Source organism: Propithecus coquereli, unplaced genomic scaffold (genome assembly GCF_000956105.1).
Source record: "Propithecus coquereli isolate 6110/MARCELLA unplaced genomic scaffold, Pcoq_1.0 Scaffold39, whole genome shotgun sequence".
NCBI lineage: Eukaryota > Metazoa > Chordata > Mammalia > Primates > Indriidae > Propithecus > Propithecus coquereli.
The window spans coordinates 180,571-198,902 of record NW_012149618.1 but is presented as its reverse complement, the minus strand read 5'-3'; the positions used below and the strand labels follow the sequence as shown (position 1 = coordinate 198,902).

Here is an 18,332-nt window from a genome sequence, read left to right as displayed (position 1 = left end):
AAAAAAAAAAAAAATCATGGAAGGTCTGTGGCCCTCAGGATAAGAACTATTGCTCTAGAGTGAAGGCAAGGTGATTGACTGGCTGATTTTCTTGTCTGCTTTTTCTGTCGCTTGGGGAAGTTGATATGATTAAATCTTCTGCTTTCATTATGGATTTGTCTTTTCCTCCTTTAATTTTGTTAGGTTTTTCTTTATAGATTTTGAAGCTATGTTTCTAGGTGCATACAAATTCAGAATTGTTACAACTTCCTGGTGGGTGGATCTTTTTATCATACGAGATGTTCCTCTAGAAATACTTCTTGCCTTAAAGTCTACTTTTACTGACATTAGTTTAACTACACCAGCTTTCTTTTGGTTACAATTAGCGTGGTATATATTTTTCCATCCTTTTAGTTATGACCTATTTATGTCTTTACATTTGTATCTTTTAAATAACGTATAACTGGAGGCTTTAAAATCCTGTCTATCTTTGTATTTTAATTGTAATATTCAGCCTGTTTACGTTTAATGTAATTACAAATTTGGACTTAAATCTTCCGTTTTTCTCTTTGTTGTCTATTTGTCTCATCTGTTTTGTATTCCTTTTTCTTCTTTCCTTTCTTGCCTCTTTTGACCAAATATTTTTTTAACTCTCTTTTTTCCTCCTTTATTAGTTCATTAGTTATCCCTTCTTTTACTTTTCTGTTGGTAGGCATTCTAGGAATTCCAATATGCATTCTTGATTTATGTAAGTCTAAATATAGATGAGTAATTTTAATACTTACCAGATATCACAAAGACCTCAGATACTTTAACACTATTTATTGCCACATGCCTCCCACATTTGTGCTATTCATGTCATATATTTTAAACTCTGTAAGCCTTTATTGTTATTGTTTTATGTTGTCAGTGTTCATTTAACTGTACCCATGCATTAATCCGTATTTCCATTCACCCTCATTCCTTCCTGTATGTCCATGCTTCATCTGCAATTGTTTTTTTCTGCCTGAAGAATGTCCTTTAGTGTTTAGTGTGTTCCCTTTAAAGCAGGTCTGTTAGTGATGAATTCTTTCCATTTTTGTTTTTCTGAAAATGTCTTTATTTCATCTTTATTTTTGAGGAGTATTTTCAGTGGGTTATAGAATTCAGTATGCACATCTTACTAGATATAGAAAAGGTATTTGAGGGCACAAAGAGATGTAAAGGTCATAGGAAATAAAGAAGGGGGAAAAGGAGAGGAGGGGAGAGGTAAAACCCTATCTATCTGGTACAATGTACACTATTCAGATTATGGGCACACTAAAAGCCTCAACTTAAGCATTATAAAAGGTATCCATGTAACAACAACATTTGTACCCCATTAATATTTTGAAATTAAAAAAAGAAGAAACTGCCAAAAGAAATTCAAATTCTTTAAAATATACAAAAAAGAAAAGGTATTTGAGAAAATTTAACATTTGTTCAGTTTAAAAACATAAAAACTTATTAGCTAACCAGGAATAAAAGTTCCTTAACCTGAAAAAAATGATCTGTTGTTCTATTAAGATCGAGAACAGCTCTGTTCGTGAGTTCTAACTGGTTTACTTTTTCTCACTTAACAAGTATGTTTAACTAGGATCTCTTGTAAGCAGTGACTTAACCCAGAGGAATGAGTCTTAAGGATAGGAACTTTTAGGTTCACTATAGTCAAGTAGAGGAAATATTTTGGCAAGCCTTTTAGCGTTCATCAAATCTTATTAATCTGTATAGACTGTTTATGCATTTTTATTCATCTAATAAATACTTATTAAATATCTATACCAGGCTCTCTGTTGACTGGGGACACCTTGATGAAAGGCAGTCCTGTTGTTAAGAAATTCAGTTAGTGCAGGAGGCAATCAGTCAGAAGACACTGAGTAAGGCAGAGGAATACGCAGAATGACTGGAAGCATAAGGAAATTCATTAACTCTGACACTGGAGAAAGGGGGCTAGTAAAGGACTATCTTCAAGGACAAGTTGGAGGGCTAATCTTGCAGCCAAGGTTAATGCCAAGATCAGGCATTAATTTAGCTCCTCTTTATTCTCTTTTTAAACTTCGTACTCTCTTCATTTATGGCTTCAGCCAATAATTATAGCTAATATTTATTGAGAATTTACATGCCCTGCACTATGATAAGCACTTTATACATATTAACCCATTTTATGCCTGGAACAACTTTGTGAGGCATCTACTATAATTAACCTCATTTTACAATTGAGAAACTCTAAAATAACTTTCTGTAGGTTATATAGCTAGTCACTGATTCAAACCTTGGTGGTCTTATTCTAGATCTGTGCCCCTTATCACTAAACCACACTGCTTCTCCATAGATTATAACCATGACATTCTTTTGCTTTTCAGTAGAATTGAGAGAAAGGATAGGCTGGGCACAGTGGCTCATGCCTGTAATCCTAGTGCTCTGGGAGGCTGAGATGGGAGGACTGCTTGAGCTCAGGAGTTTGAGAACAGCTTGAGCAAGAGCTAGACCCCGTCTCTACTAAAAATAGAAAAAAGAAAACCAAATTAGCTGGACAATTAAAAATAGAAAAAATTAGCCAGGCATGGTGGTTCACGCCTGTAGTCCCAGCTACTCGGGAGGCTGAGGCAGGAGGATCGCTTAAGCCCGGGAATTTGAGGTTGCTGTGAGCTAGGCTGACGCCACGGCACTCTATCCTGGATGACAGAGTAAGATTCTGTCTCAAAAAAAAAATAGAGAAAGGTGCAACAAATAAAACCATAGAAGCTGAGAGCTGTGGGAAATTTGCTATGAATGCAGTATTTGCATTATTATTGGCTTAAGTTGCAAGTATTTTGCTCAGACATCTTGGACATAGTCTCTGGACACCACACTATACTCAGATCAGATCTGCCATTTCAATCAAGTTAAAAGGGTTCACCTATGAAATAGTTTATTTCTGAAAAGAAATGGAATTTGGTTTGGTATTGGTTTGGAGTTTTGTTATTGTGTGTGAGTAGATACAAAAAAAACATTTTTAACAAAAGCATTCTACCCAAATACTGTTTAGCTCCCACCTTTGCCATAAAATTTATTTTGATTACTTTAGGTTTTTTTTTTTATTTCCCTCTCTCTCCTTTTCTCCAGTCTACTTTCTCTACTCTCTTGTTTAGGATTCTGTACATTCCAAATGAAAGAAATCCAGTTCAAAATAGGTAAGCTAAAGAGTGGTTATTGGCAGAATACTAGGACCACTGACTCGATCAGTGGAAGAGCTGCTGGACAGGGGCTGTTCCTAGGACACTGAGCCATGAAATTGAACTTTCAGTTCCCACAGTACCCCCTCTCTCCACCATAATCTCTTCTCTTTACTTCTCTTTTTTCTGAGTTGATTTCATTCCTACCAGTCATGGTGTCACTTGGTTGTGAGGCAGCTCCAGGTGTGCCTTATCCTAGTAAGGATCTCAGAGAAGAAAAGTTTCTTTTCCCTTCTTCACTATATCTAAATCCCAGGGAAAGATTCTGGCCCAGCTTGGATCATGTTTATGTCCTTTGAACCAAACATTCTGAGCAGGGAGTTGAGGTGCTGTGATTGTTTAGGCTGAGAATAAACGAATGCCCCTGGGCGGGAATGGGAGAAACTGAGTTTGACAGACCCATCAAAACCCTAGAGAGGTGAGGGGGAAGGTGCAGAACTCAGTTTCCCAGAAGGAAGGAAGGGTGCTGTTAGAAGAAGGGGAAAAGAAAATGCTGAACAGATAATCACAAGTTTTGCCAAGGGATTTCTCTGTGTCCCACATTTTGGTACTTTTCTCTATGTTGAGATTATGGAATCTTTGAAGACTTACAGATGTAGACTTGGGAGTCAGACAGCCTTGAATCGGATTCCCTTTGAATCCTTTAAGGTACTTTGCACACAACTAGATGCTTAATAAGCAATTACTTATTTCAACTTCTGTTTGTAATACTTTTCATTATTTTGGCTCATTCTAGTCATGGTTTTAGGCAGACATTATCTTTTCTATTTTTAGTTGTGAACTAAATTATTTAATGATTGTTTCTGTGTTTAGTTCAAGATTTTTTTTGGCACAAGTTATTGGTGGCTTGGTTAAAACTACATATCTCAAAAACATGGCTGAATGAAATTCCTCTTCAAATATTATAACAAGCCAATTGTTCCCCCATATTTTTAATGGATTGCTTTTTTACTGAAAATGATACACCAAATCAAAGAATTGACTTGTTAAAGATTCTGTGTTCCTTAGAAACTAATTGATGCTAAACTAGATGATTTCAATGTGTATTTGTCTTAGTGGCTAACTGGCTTAAATATTTGTTGAATTCAGGATTTTTTTAATCATCTAGATTTTTTTTTTAAACTTTAAATCTTTTAAATTTAGTTTAACTTGCTTCAAGAGTTTTGTCTTTTAATGTAAATGCCACATGAATACATGAGACAAAAATATTTAAGTCATTCATGTATTGATTATTTTCATTTTCTCCTTAGGAACTGAGAGAAAGCTATAATACACAACAGTTAGCCCTTGAACAACTTCATAAGATCAAACGTGACAAATTGAAGGAAATTGAAAGAAAAAGATTAGAGCTGATCCAGAAAAAGAAACTAGAAGATGAGGCTGTAAGGTAATATAACTGATAAATTTATTATACTATATTACTGTTAGAATTCTAATTTTATTTCCCATATGTTTAGTTTAACTATGACAACGTAAGGGGAATAAAAGGATTATCCTAGGATGCTAATCAGATTCCAGATTTTATAAGTTAAATCCTCCTTTTAGGGACCAAGTTTGCAGTAACCAATTTTATGTTCTATTAGTGAAAAATGTGGACTTTGGAGTTAGACCTGTTTTAGAATTCTTGGTCTGCCACTTACTATCTGGATGACCTTGGTTTGGTCATTTTACCTTTCTGAACCTCAGTTTCTCCATCTGATAAAAAGAGACATTAATGCATACCTCATACGTAATTGTGAATATGAAGTAAATTAATGTTGCTAAAGAGCCAAGTATAATTTATTGTATATAATAAGCACTCGTTAATTCTGTCTCTCCATAATAAGTCTGTCACTGTTTTCTGAAAGACCATAAAAACCATATACTTAATTTTATAAAGCAATACTGAGTGTAGCGTGCCATGTTAATACAGTTCTCTTTGTACCATTGAGATATATTAATTGCCTTCATTTATAGCAAGAAGTAAGACCGTTGTGGTATCTGAAGCCTACAACCATTCATTTAGAGTCTTTGCATGATTTTTTTCATGTCATAAAGATTCTTTTTCTAATACATTCCTCTGTCCCTCCCAAGTTCTATAGTATCAGACATTAGTATAACTAGTTAACAAATATCGATAGGCCAATATTTCTTTGCCTTGGTAAAGAGTAATATTCATGAAAGAACTAATAATTACTAGGAAGGCAAAAAAGATACATTACCATTTAGCAGGCTTCTATTCTAAATGGCTTCAAAATAGCCACTTCCAACACATTTTTGTTGAGTGGCTGTTGTCGGCTGTGATGCCAGTAGACTCTGGATTGCTCCTTGCCTGTTGGGTTCCTCATAATTCTAATAGGGGAGTAGACAGTTCAACAAATAGCTATAATAGTGTTTACTCCAAGACCACTATTTTTGTGGACTATAACAAGAAACAATGTAGAAATAGAGACAGTAGAGTTCAAACAAAGTAGGCTTTTATTTGCCACTTAACTTGTGCCACTTAACGTTGCACAAAAGAACTGTGCAGTGGTTACATAGCTAGTCCCTGTATCAGAGTTTTCTGATACATCATGCAATTAACTTGATACCTCTTCATCTTGCTCACAATTCTCTTCAGTCCAACAGATTTTATTAGTAATACACATTTCATTTCACTCATCATTCTTGCACATTATCTTAGTAGATAGAGAGGAGATATCAAAGAGAACAGAAGTATCTGTAGGATCTGATCAGTCCAGAGCTGGGTCTTAGTACCACATCTTGGTTTCCTCGGCCATTCACCCAGGTATATTCCCTTCTTCTCCCAAGCTATTGATAATAGGTTTTCCCCATTGTAGGGAAAACCATTCTCTTTGCCTGTTGTCCAGCTCCTGAGGCATCTCCTTGCACTGGACCCATTACTTACCCACTAATTCACATAAGAAAGTTTGCCAGAATTTTGGCTCAGTTTCCTGGGGGTGTGCTCAGCCTACTCCACCTCCCCTCAGCTGAGCCTAGAGTAGAGGGGCCAGGTATCCTTCCTCATAGGAGAGGCATTTAAATAAGGAGCCTCGCCTGGCTGCTCTAGCCTTACATTTACTTGGCTGTAATAACCTGGCCGAAGGAGAAGCTGGTGGAAAGGATGAAGAGCTGGAAAAGAAAGAAAGAGAGAAAGAGAGAGGAGAGAGAGAGAGAGAGGAGAGAGAGGGAGGGAGAGAGGAAGGAAGGAAGGAAAAAGGAAAGAGAAAGAGAAAGAAGAGAGAGAGGGAGGGAGGGAGAAAGGGAGGGAGGGAAAAGAAAAGAAAGTTTACCAGAATCTAATGAACTCTCTGGTCTTTTCTTTGTGTCACTAAATATGTGCTAAGTACTCTGGTAGTGATGTTTATAGTGCTGTGGGAATTCAGGTGAATCCTAGGCTTGGGAGAGTGTCAGGAAAAGTTGCAGAGGAACAGAAAAAGGGAATATTAGTTGAAATTGAGTGAGGATGCAAGCGAAGCATCGTCCTCAAAGGAGAACCAGATTTCAGTTACGGAAAGCTGCTGGAGGAAGCATTCCATGATGTGATAGAGGATGTAGAAGGGTTTGGAAAGGGTTAGAAGGAAGCTAGTAATGGGAGAATGAACCAGAAGTATGATGTATAAAATAATTTGGGGATGAGGAGAAAGGATTGATGACTAAGGGCCTACAGTTTTTTTAATTATACAGGGTTTCTAAGTTCCTCCAGGAATTAAGGAATAGAAGTACGGAATTAATCCAAGACTCCCACTTTGGTGGAATATAAATGCTCCTAGATCACAGGGATGTATCCAGCCACAACCTCCACTGTCCCTGAAAGTGCTGAGGCTCAGAGCAAGTGCTGAATTTACTGGTGGCAGCTCTGCCTCTGAGTAAGATCATAAAAATACATGCAAGGGAGAGCTGTAAAGTACATTAGTTCTACTACTAAAATAATTAAGTCTGATCACAGATCATCTTGAGAGGCTAGAAACCAAACTGTAGCTGCATCAAATGTCATAGAAACATTTATAAAGGCTTGGACATATAAAGGAAAAATACTCTATTATCTAAGCAAATGAAAAAAGACTTTTTGAAGTGATAATATAAAAAGTAGGTAATCTTTCCAGAAGCATTTCCAGTTTTCACAGCAATGACTGAATCTCAAAAACAGATTAGATGGGACAGTGGGAATAAAAGCTGGAAAGCAGTCCTTGTGAACAATGTAGAGAAAAGGGAAGGAAATTTAGATATAATTTTTAGATTTGTTTGCTAAATGGTTCCATTTCAACTTTTTGCCTTGGGTTTTGAGGTTGGTTGGCAGGAGGCAATTGGAGGATGTGGAAAGTGGTCAGTCATACACCTCAGCTCATCCATTAGTCCAGGGCTTTTCTTTTGATTGGTTGATGTTTTCCCTTTCATCCCTGGTCCCTACTGTTTCTCCCTACCAATACCTCTTTGCTAGTTCTTGAGCTTGACAGGAACCAGATCTTCTATTGTATTTTTATTTAGTGTAAAAAAATTTTTAGGACCTTATGCAAACTCTTTTTCTTTTATGTAAAGGAAAGCCAAGCAAGGAAAAGAAAATTTATGGAGGGAAAGTCTTAGAAAGGAGGAAGAAGAAAAACAAAAGCGACTCCAGGAAGAAAAAACACAAGAAAAAATTCAAGAAGATGAACGGAAAGTTGAGGAGAAACAATGTAAGGATAAGGATAAAAATAATACATTCGATATTTTTTGAGACAGAACTACTAAAGTAATAAGAAAAAAACAACCCGATGAGAGGCAAAAAAAAGGAAGAGACAATTAAAACAGAAAGATGCTAATTTTAAAGTCAGAAAAGATCTTTTTCTAAATTAAATGTAGATGAAAAGTGTGTAGGCTTATTAAAACAGATTGAAGGTAGAAATCTTAACACAACAGGAAAACAGAATATAGTTAACCATGACTAACTGAAAAGATCCTGACCTGATTTTTGTAATTGAAGTAAAATAGCTTTAAATATTTTATTCAGCCAGTAGAACTAAGCTTTTTATTTTAATGAAACAACAGTAAAATTTTGAGTCTTGCACAATGAAATTTTCTCAGAAGATATACTTTGTTTTTTGATACATCTCAGAGTCTATTCCTAAAGTACTTTGAGTGTCATTATATCTTTTTTGGATACATAGACCTTCGAATCAATATTAATGATCCAATGTGTTGGAAATTTGACAAGCTAAAGCATTTATTCTAAAAATGAATAAAGTAAAAAATTTTTAATCTTTTCAAATCCAGTATATTTGTGAACTCTTCTGCTATTATTCTTTTAGAATCATACTGATAAATCTATAGATCTTTCTTCAGCCGACCCTGTTTGCCTACTAATCTTCTCATTTGTGACCTCCTTTTTGTGCTTTTCTTCCCTGTTATTTTCTGTGTTCTGACCTCCACAGATCAAACTAAGTCTCTCTCTGCTTAGTCTCCTTCCACTTTGTGCAGCCCAGCCCAGCACTCCTGCACCTTCCTTTAGATCCGTTTGCATGCTTCAGCCTGCAGGTCTTCTCTTTGTTTTACTGCCTCCTACTTTGCTTAAGATGAACGTCCTTGTTTGCGTTTATATTGATTATATGACTAGTCAGGATATTTAAATCCTAACAAGTCTGTATCAGATGGATTTTCATTATACTGTTTTAATGCTCAGTTTTTCTTTTAGATTTTAAGAGCTCTTTATTAAGTCATTAAGCAAAGATGTGTATACATGAAAGTAGCGAATAATGACAATTATCTTCTCTTTAGGTGAGACAGCTAGTGTTTTGGTGAATTATAGAGCATTATACCCCTTTGAAGCAAGGAACCATGATGAGATGAGTTTTAATTCTGGGGATATAATTCAGGTAGGAAACAAAGTCTTTTTTCTCATGAATAAGCTGAATACATTGTAATATATTACTTTCTATAATAACATTGACTATAATGTTATATAATTATTTTCCTTTATGAAATATTTCTTAAACATTACCTCATTTGACCCTTACAACATACCTCAGAGCTGCATAGGCCAGTTATTACTACCATGGTCTAGGCAAGGAAGCTTAGATTCACACAAATTGTAACTGTCAGCATTGCATGCCAGAGTGGGATGTAAGTATATAGCTTTTGATTTCCAAAGCTAGTGTTCTGTCTACTATGCCATACTGCTTTGCATCATAAAAGGTGATATTAATTTTGTTATTGTAATGAATTAACAATAAAATTTTGGAGGGCTGGTTATTTTCTGGCAACTGTTAAGAGTTGAAGGAGTTAAATTCTGCAGCCCTAACTGGATACAGGCCATTTATTCCTTGGAACAAAAGATCTTTATTGTATTAATCACAATCTATGTAAAATGGATGAATAAGAGAAGATCCATAGAATAATGTTTGGGAGAGCCAGTGTGGTGTGGTATAATGGAAAGAGTACAGGCTTTAGAGGCACAAACTTGGATTTTAATCTTTGCTTCAGTTTTCTTCTTATTAAACTAAGGTACTATTACTCAGAATATCTAGCCAGTGTCTATTGTCTTTTTTCCCTACACTGTCACCAGTTTGGTATATTTTATAGTTAGGTAGCAAATGGTTATTGAAACTTGGAATAGGATTTACCAGAACTCAAGCACACAAGATGATCCCCAGATATACATTCCTTTTCTTGCCATTGCCACCACTGGCAATGCCATAGCTGCTCCCGAGCTGGGGGAGAGGTCTGTTTTGCAACCAGCCCAAGGCCACAGTCTGCTGTCCCTAGTGTTCCTCCTCTGCTTGTTGATGATGGTGAGATAGTGTCTGAGGATGAAGAGATGCAGCCTATCTCTGGGCATGTTTGGTCAAGAGCCTACTTACAATTTTGATTATATCTTTTATTTATTCCATCAACAAATATTTCTTGAAAGCTATGTTAAGCTAGGGATATAGTGAAAAAGACATAATCTCTGCTGTTAACAAGATTGTAGTCTGATGAAAAAGAAAGACAACCTAAAGCAGTAGAGGAAGGAAGGTAAAGGAAAAGGTTAGACTGCTATCAGCTTTAGAACAGACCTTTCTCACAGTCAGAGAGCCAGCCTGTGGCAGTGAGAAAAGGACCATAAAGTTAGCTGTGGTGTCTTGGATGCTCATGTACTCTTCTGAATCATAACAGAAAGAATGAGTCATAGCCGGGCATGGTGGGTCACACCTCTAAGCCTGGCACTTTGGGAGGCCAATGCAGGAGGATTGCTTGAGCCCAGGACTTCAAGACCAGCCTGAGCAACATAGCAAGACCCCATCTTTACTAAAAAATTTTTTAAAAAAGAATTAGCCAGACATTGTGGCATACACCTGTAGTCCCAGCTACTCAGGAGTCTGAGGCAAGAGGATCACTTGAGCCCAGGAGTTTGAGGCTGCAGGGAGCTATGATAACGCCGCTGCACTTTAGCCCTGCTGACAGAGTGAGACCCTGTCTCAAAAAAAATAAATAAGAGTCATGATACCTAATTTGAACAACTTGGTTGATGATGGTGTCACTCACTAAGAGGAAAATCAGAGAGAGAAAATTTACTTGGGAATTATACGAGTTCAGTGTTAGATGAGTTTCAGATGTCTGGGCAGTAGTTAGATCTCCAGAGATATCTAGAGAGATCTCAGACAGAGATCTAGGCTGAGGATGTAAATTTGGATGTCATCAGTGTATTGTGATGGAAATGGAATACATGAGACGTGTGAAGTTCATCCAGGGGAGGAGTAAAATGAGAGAGAAGAGGATTGAGGATGCAATTCCTGGGAAACATGGATGATGAAGGGATTATTAGAGGAAGGGGAGCCTTAGAAAGGAATGACTAGAAGTAGGATAAAAACAGGAGAGTTTAGTGCCAGGGAACTTTGAGGAGAGTGGTCTGCAAGTGAAATAAGACAAGGGCTAAAAAAATCTGTTAGGTTAGCAATGACACTTGTATTGTTAACCGGACAACAGTATCAACGGTGTGGAGTGGTAGACCAAAAAGCTAAATTTCAGTGAGTTGAGGAATAAATTGGAAGGGAGGAAGCAGAGACAGAAAATATATAAAACTCTGAAAGACATTGGTTTTGAAAGGGGGAAGGAAAAGAAAGAAGATGGTAAATAATGAGAAATGTGGGTTGGGGGAAGTTCTATTTTGTTTTTTATAACTTGGTTTAGGCTTGAGCAAGTTTAAATAATGCTAGGAAGGATCTGCAGAGAGGAAATGGGTTAATGATAGTGGAAAGAGTAAATAATTGGTGGAGATTGTTTTTTCTGATTAAAGCATAATTTACATATAGTGAAGTGTGCGACCTTAAGTGTACAGCTCAAAGAATCTGTACATATGTATGTGTCTGTGACGCCCCCACTTAGAACATACAGCATCAGGAAGGCACCTCATACATATACCCTGTGAAACCTCCCTGTTCTGCCCAATAGATGGAAATGAGGAAGATTCCTAAAAAGGCTGGAGGGGCTGAAATCTAGAATACTGGAAGAGAGAGTAGTAGAGGACTTGAATACCTTTTCCTTGTGATTAAAGGGCAGGAGGAAAAGGTGGGAGGGATTATAAGTAAATTTTGCTCAAGTAGATTAGGTCAGATCCGAGGGCTTCCATATTCCTGGCAAGATAGGAAGCAGGGTCTAATCAACTTAATGGATGAGGTGGCAAAGGAGATTTCATTGAAAGAGAAAAAGATTAGAAATTCCACTAAGCCCTGGCCACGTTTTCCATGATAGGCTGAAATGTTTTTCTAACCTTCTAATCTATTAATGCTGTTTTTGAAGTGATAAGTAGTTTCTCTAGGCCTGTGAGAATTTATGTAAAATTTTCTAGTGTACCTCAATATGTAAATTGACTACTAAAAATTAATAACAAGTTTAAATGACAGTTATGAAATTGATTAAAATTGACTCCTTCCTAAAATAACTTGGTCTAACTCTACGGAGTGAATGAGCTTTTTCTTCTTGACGGGGTCAAAAATATGAAGGAAAAGTATTATAGAAATTATGCTTTTAGAAGTTCGTAGGAAAAGGAGGAAGTTAGTGTTTGAATGTCAGTACTCATAGATTAACAGTGATTTCTTGCCTTGAGACCACACATTTAAATCAGGCATAATGCTGAGCGTTCTGCAGCATTGGAATACGTTAGGTTGCAGAATTCTTCAGGGTTTATTGAGTTCTTGTCTTCATTTTTGTTGTTCTAAACTAGTCTTAAACTAGATCTACAGGATAATATTTCTTAAGTGGTTCCTTTTGTTCTATTTCAGAATACCATTTTATGGTAGTTACATAGCTATGACATTATTTATATCGTTTAACCATAGAAGCTCTGGTTGAGGAATTTTCTAAACATTTCATTCATGACGTAATAAATAGCCAGACATATAACATTAAAATAAGAATTATTTACTGTAAACATAAATGAAGTTTCCCTGGTAATAAATCCATTTATTATTAATTAAACTTTAAGTCTGTTGTTTATCTAATTTAGAATAGTCCATTCAAGTTAACATTTGTTGAGTTTCTAACTATGTGCCTGCTAGTGATACACAAAAATAAGTAAGGAGGCCACCACTGTCTAAGAAGAAGACAAAAATGTGTAAAACTATACAAAATATAATGTAAATTTTGATTAGCAATTTATATAAACAAAGTACTATGGGAACCCAGAGAATGAAGCAAAAACAACCAAATAGAATTGGGGGACATTTTCACCAAGGATGGGATGGAGGAAGGCCTTAAAAGGATTATGCTTTGTATTTGCTTAGTGTTTTATAGTTTCTTAAGCACTTCTATAATTATTCTCAATTCAAATCTGAAAATAACCCATTTTCACCAAGGATGGGATGGAGGAAGGCCTTAAAAGGATTATGCTTTATATTTGCTTAGTGCTTTATAGTTTCTTAAGCACTTCTATAATTATTCTCAATTCAAATCTGAAAATAACCCAGGGGAAGGCAGTATAGGTATTTTCCCCCAAATTTATAGATAAGCAAACTGAGATTTTAGATAATATTTGTTATCTTAATAGAGGATAACCAGTTAGCATGGCTAAGACTGAAACATGGTTAACTCCCAAGTCTGTGGTCTTTCCTCTAAACCACATAACATTCTGGGCAGGAGGAATACCTTAAATAAAAACATTTGAGGCTTATGAGTACCAAGTGTATTTAAAGAATGTCACATAACCATTTGCCTAGAATATAGGACAAATGGTAGGAGATGAGGCTAGAAAGATAAGTTGGAACCTGACAAACTATAATTTCAGAGGCCTTAAATTCTATACTTGAACTTTGAAGAACTTTAAAATAGAGAGCGAGCATCTGCTAGGAGAAAAATCCTAATGGGTCTGTAGTGGCTTAAATTAGAGTAAAAGGCATTGATACTGGAAAGGGAGAAGTAAGACTGTCTTTTTTTTTCAGAAGACATGATTGTGTAGAAAATCCCATAGAATCTAAAAAAAGTTACTAGCACTAATAAGTGAGTTTAAGTTTAGCAAGGTTGTAGGATACAAGATCAATATACAAAAATCAGTTGTGTTTCTGTGTATAAACAATGAACATTCAGAAGCTGAAATAAAAATACCATTTAAATAGCATAAAAATATGAAACTGACAAAAGATTTGTAAAACCTGTTTATTGAAAATTGTAAAATTTTGTTGAGAAAAATTGACCTAAATAAATGGAGAGATATATAATGTTCATGCATTAGAAGACTAAGTATTAATAAGAAATCAGTTCTCCTCAAATTGTTGTATAGATTCAAGGCAATTTTAATCAAAATCTCAGCAGGCTTTTTTTGTAGAAATTGATGAGCTGATTCAAAACCAAAACAACTTTGAACACGAAGAACCAAGTTGGAGGTTTTTTATTACCTGAATTTAAGGCTTATTGTAAAAGTTACAGCAATCAAAACAGTTGTGACAGCATTCAGATAGGAAAATAAATCAATGGAACAGAATAGATAAATAGATCCACATCCACATATGTACATGTATGTATCTAAACAACTGATTTTTGGCTGAGGTGCAAAAACAAGTCAGTGAAGAAAGGATAATCCTTTTGGCAAATGGTGTTTGAACAATTGGATATTCTTATGTAAAAAACTGAACTTATATTTATTTCTTGCAATATATACAAATTAGCTCAAAATAGATCAAATGTAAAACCTAAAAGATGAACCTAAAACTGTAGAACTTCTAGAAGAAAACATCAGAGAAAATCTTTAATTTTGGGTTACTCAAAGATTTTTTAGATTCTTAGATACAACGAAGAATCTGAGAAATGGTCCTTTTTGAGAGAAAATGTTCTGTAATTGATTGTGGTCATGGTTCCATAACTCTGTGAATATACTAAAAGCCATTTAATTATACACTTCCCGTGGAGCCCAGTAGTTGAAAATAGTATCTCAGTAAGGTGTTATTAAAAACAAAAAAAGGTAGCATGCATCTACCATATGACCCAGCCATTCTGTTCTTGGATATTTCCCTGAGAGAATTGAAAGCATATGTCCCATACGAAGACAAATGTTCCTTTATCTGTAATAGCCAAAAACTGGAAACAACTCAAATGTGTATCAACATGTAAAAGGATAAACAAATTGTGGTATATCCATAGATGTTATATTACTCAGCAATAAAAAGGAATGAACTGTTGATGCTCACTACAGCATGGATGGCTCTCAAAATATGCTGAGTGAAAGAAGGCAGACCAAAAAAAGGATATATATGGTATGATTATATAAAATTTTAGAAAATGCAAACCGATGCATAGGACAGAAAGCAGGCCAGTATTTTCCTAGGGACATGGGACAGGTCATGTGGAGGGGAGAGAGGGAGTACTTAACAGTGGAACAAGAGGAAACTGTTGGGGGTGGTGGATATGTTTGTTATCTTGATTGTGGTGATTTTTTACAGGTGTATACATATGTCAAAATTTATCAAATTTAATACCTTAAACATGTGAAATTTGTGTTAGTTATACCTCATAAAGATGTTTTTAAAAATCTTAATGGATTCTACATGATTTTAACAGATATAACACTGTCAAATCTGTGTTTTAGAAAGGAATGGAGTGGAGAAAAGAGGCACAGCGTATTCATTTATTCAGTGAATTAAACAGATATCTGTGCTAGACAGGGGCAGGGGGTCAATAAAAAGTCTCACAGACATGTGGAAGATGTATGTAAGTAAATAATAAGATAATATAATAATGCCTATATGACATAATGCTTATATGCTGTAACTCTGGCTGGGGGCAGTTAACAGAATCTTCAAGAATGAGTAAAAATTGCAGTAATCTTAAGTGTGAAATGAAAAATGCCTGAAGTAGGTAGGTGAAAGTGAGGTTGAAAAAAAATTCCGAAGAGTTTTTAGTGACAAACTCAGGAGTTTGGATGTGGAAGTATAGGAGAAGTAAGAACCAAATATTTTTTATTTAGAATGACTAACTCTGGTGGTAAGAGAATAGAGATATAGGGAATTTAGGAGAAGTAGATGGGGTTGGAAGGGATGGGGAGAAAAGCTCAGTCTTAGACTTAAGTTGGAAGTTCCTGTGGGACATCCAGTTAAAGGTATCTTGCAAGTTGTTGGAAGGTATAGGCTTGTCCCTTTGAAAAGAAGTCAGTTCTGAGGATATAGCTTTTGGTCCATTATTGCATAGAGAAGTGATTAAACTATTCAGGAAGGGTATAGGGTACAGCAGGAAAGCCAACAATGAGGCTGAGTGCGGTGGCCCATACCTGTAATCTTGGCACTTTGGAAGGCCAAGCCAGGAGGATCTCTTGAGGTCAGGAGTTCGAGACCACCCTGATCAATATAGTGAGACCCTGTCTCTACAAAAAATAAAAAAAATTAGCTGGATGTGGTGGCACATGCCTATAGTCTCAGCTACTTGGGAGGCTGAGGCAGGAGGATTGCTTGAGTCCAGGAATTTGAGGCTGCAGTGAACTGTGACAATGTCACTACATTCCAGCCCGAGCAACTTAGTGAGACCCTGTCTCGAAAAACAAAACAAAACAAAAAAAGCCAATGATGAAACTGAGGGTGTCATCAGTGTTTAAGGGATGGGGACCAAGAAGGCAGAAGAAGAGATATTATGAGGATAGACGATGCCAGACTGTAGGAGGAAAATGTCTGGGAGAAGAAATAACACTGATAAATTACCTGGTATGTTTTACCAGTTGGAAAATAGTATTCAGAGAAGGTTTTACAGTTATGTTAGAGAATTCAGGAAGACTCTGTAACAGGAACAAAGAAAACTAGGCAAAAAAAAAAAAAAAAAACCCCACAAAATAATGATTAACTATAGGAAATTAAAAAGTTTACAAGAAAGCAAATGTAATTAGCAGAACACTGCATGACTCAGATGTGAAATAGTTACATAGTCATAATAATATATTAAATATAATTTAACCAAAAATTATGCTATAACAATATTGGTAGACTAAGAGGGTACAGTGAAAGAGAGGTAAGTAAATCTTCATTTTCCATAACCAGAAGCCAATAGATAATGTCTAAAATTGAAAAAATTCAAGAAATAGCAGTATAAGTATGTTACTTAGAAATAGAGAAGATAATACAGAAGAAATCACTAAGAATGGCAAGTTACTATTAGGAGTGAAAATCAGAACATAAGGAGCCATGGAGTAGGGGAAGATATTTTCCACCATAAGCTGTGTATAAATGCTATTTGTCACTGTAAATTACTTTCATGAATTGATTTGGATAAAATTAAGATTTAAAAAGATAATTCATCAATCACTAGAAATAGTAGCCTATTAATTTGTAGAAAATGCCTTAGCTATTTAGTTAGATAGGCTTAATTATGAAAATGAGAATACTATACAATAGTCTGCATCTCTTTCCATTGTAAATGTGTGGCTTTCTAAGCACTGTTAACTCTTCTATTTGTTTCTTTAGGTTGATGAAAAAACCGTAGGAGAACCTGGTTGGCTTTATGGTAGTTTTCAAGGAAGTTTTGGCTGGTTTCCATGCAACTATGTAGAAAAAATGCCATCAGGAGAAAAAGCTGTGTCTCCTAAGAAGGCCTTACTTCCTCCTACAGTATCTTTACCTGCTACCTCAACTTCTTTTGAGTAAGTTTTTAGCTAGCAGTGGAGTTTACATAGCTCAGCAAATGTATAAATACCTAATATGTAGTTGTGTCAGCTTGCTACTTCATTGTATTATAATCTGAGCTAGACACTCCAAGAGTACCTTTTGTTCCAGATTTAATACTGAAATTTAGCAAATGAAATTATAGGTCAATAGTTTGTTCAAGAATTCTTTTTTTTCCACAAATTGTGTTTAAACACAGTGTATATAATTATACAAGTTGATAAATTAGTAGTACTTCATTAAGTTCTAAACAATTAGGTATACTTACATGAAGATGTTATATTTGCAGACCACTTCCTTCAAATCAACCAGCATCAGTGACTGATTATCAAAATGTATCTTTCTCAAACTTAAGCGTTAATACATCATGGCAGAAAAAATCAGCCTTCACTCGCACTGTGTCCCCTGGCTCTGTATCACCTATTCATGGACAGGTATGTTATCTGTAATTTTTGTGTGCTTTAGTCTTTGAATTTGCTCCTGATTCCTATAAAATAGAATGAAAATTTTATACAAAGGCATCATTTACTCATTTAACCAGAATTTGTAGCATTCAGTTTCTTTCTTATTCACCTGTGATATGAAGTTGAAAAAATTATTATTGCTTAGAGGTTTCTCAACAATTATTTCCCATAGTACCAAGTTGCTAGCAGCTAAGGTTTCTAAACTCAAAATATCATTTCGACAAATCTGATTACAATTGTTCTTAATTTGTAGTTATTGTAAAAAGATAAGAGATTTAGGCTTGGGAGTTTTTGTTTTTTTCTTGAATAAGTCATTTTTCTGGGAACCTTGGAACTTTTTTTGTGTATATTTAACTTCTGATTTAGATTTAACCATTGCAAGTATTGTTACATTAACATTATTGGAAAGAATCGCAGACTTCATCAGAATAAAGTCTACAGATTTCACCTTCATTCAAAAAATGTGTATTGAATGACCATAGGTTCCAGACATTTTATTATGTGCTAGAAATTTAAGGAAAAATAAGTCAAAATTCCTGCCATTAAGTAGTTCATAATCTAATGAAGGAGACAGGCACATAAACAACTGT

The 18,332-nt window shown here is 35.5% G+C and overlaps 1 protein-coding gene across 1 annotated transcript in view; it reads left to right on the top strand.

Annotated features, from left to right (window-relative positions):
- ITSN2 (intersectin 2) overlaps positions 1-18,332 on the top strand; it is a 113,091-nt gene that overhangs the window by 39,819 nt on the left and 54,940 nt on the right. Inside the window, exons 15-19 of the mRNA XM_012652404.1 lie at positions 4,463-4,599; positions 7,731-7,867; positions 8,946-9,043; positions 17,081-17,256; positions 17,568-17,712. Of these exons, the coding sequence (XP_012507858.1) occupies positions 4,463-4,599; positions 7,731-7,867; positions 8,946-9,043; positions 17,081-17,256; positions 17,568-17,712 (693 nt within the window). The remainder of the gene's footprint in view (positions 1-4,462; positions 4,600-7,730; positions 7,868-8,945; positions 9,044-17,080; positions 17,257-17,567; positions 17,713-18,332) is intronic.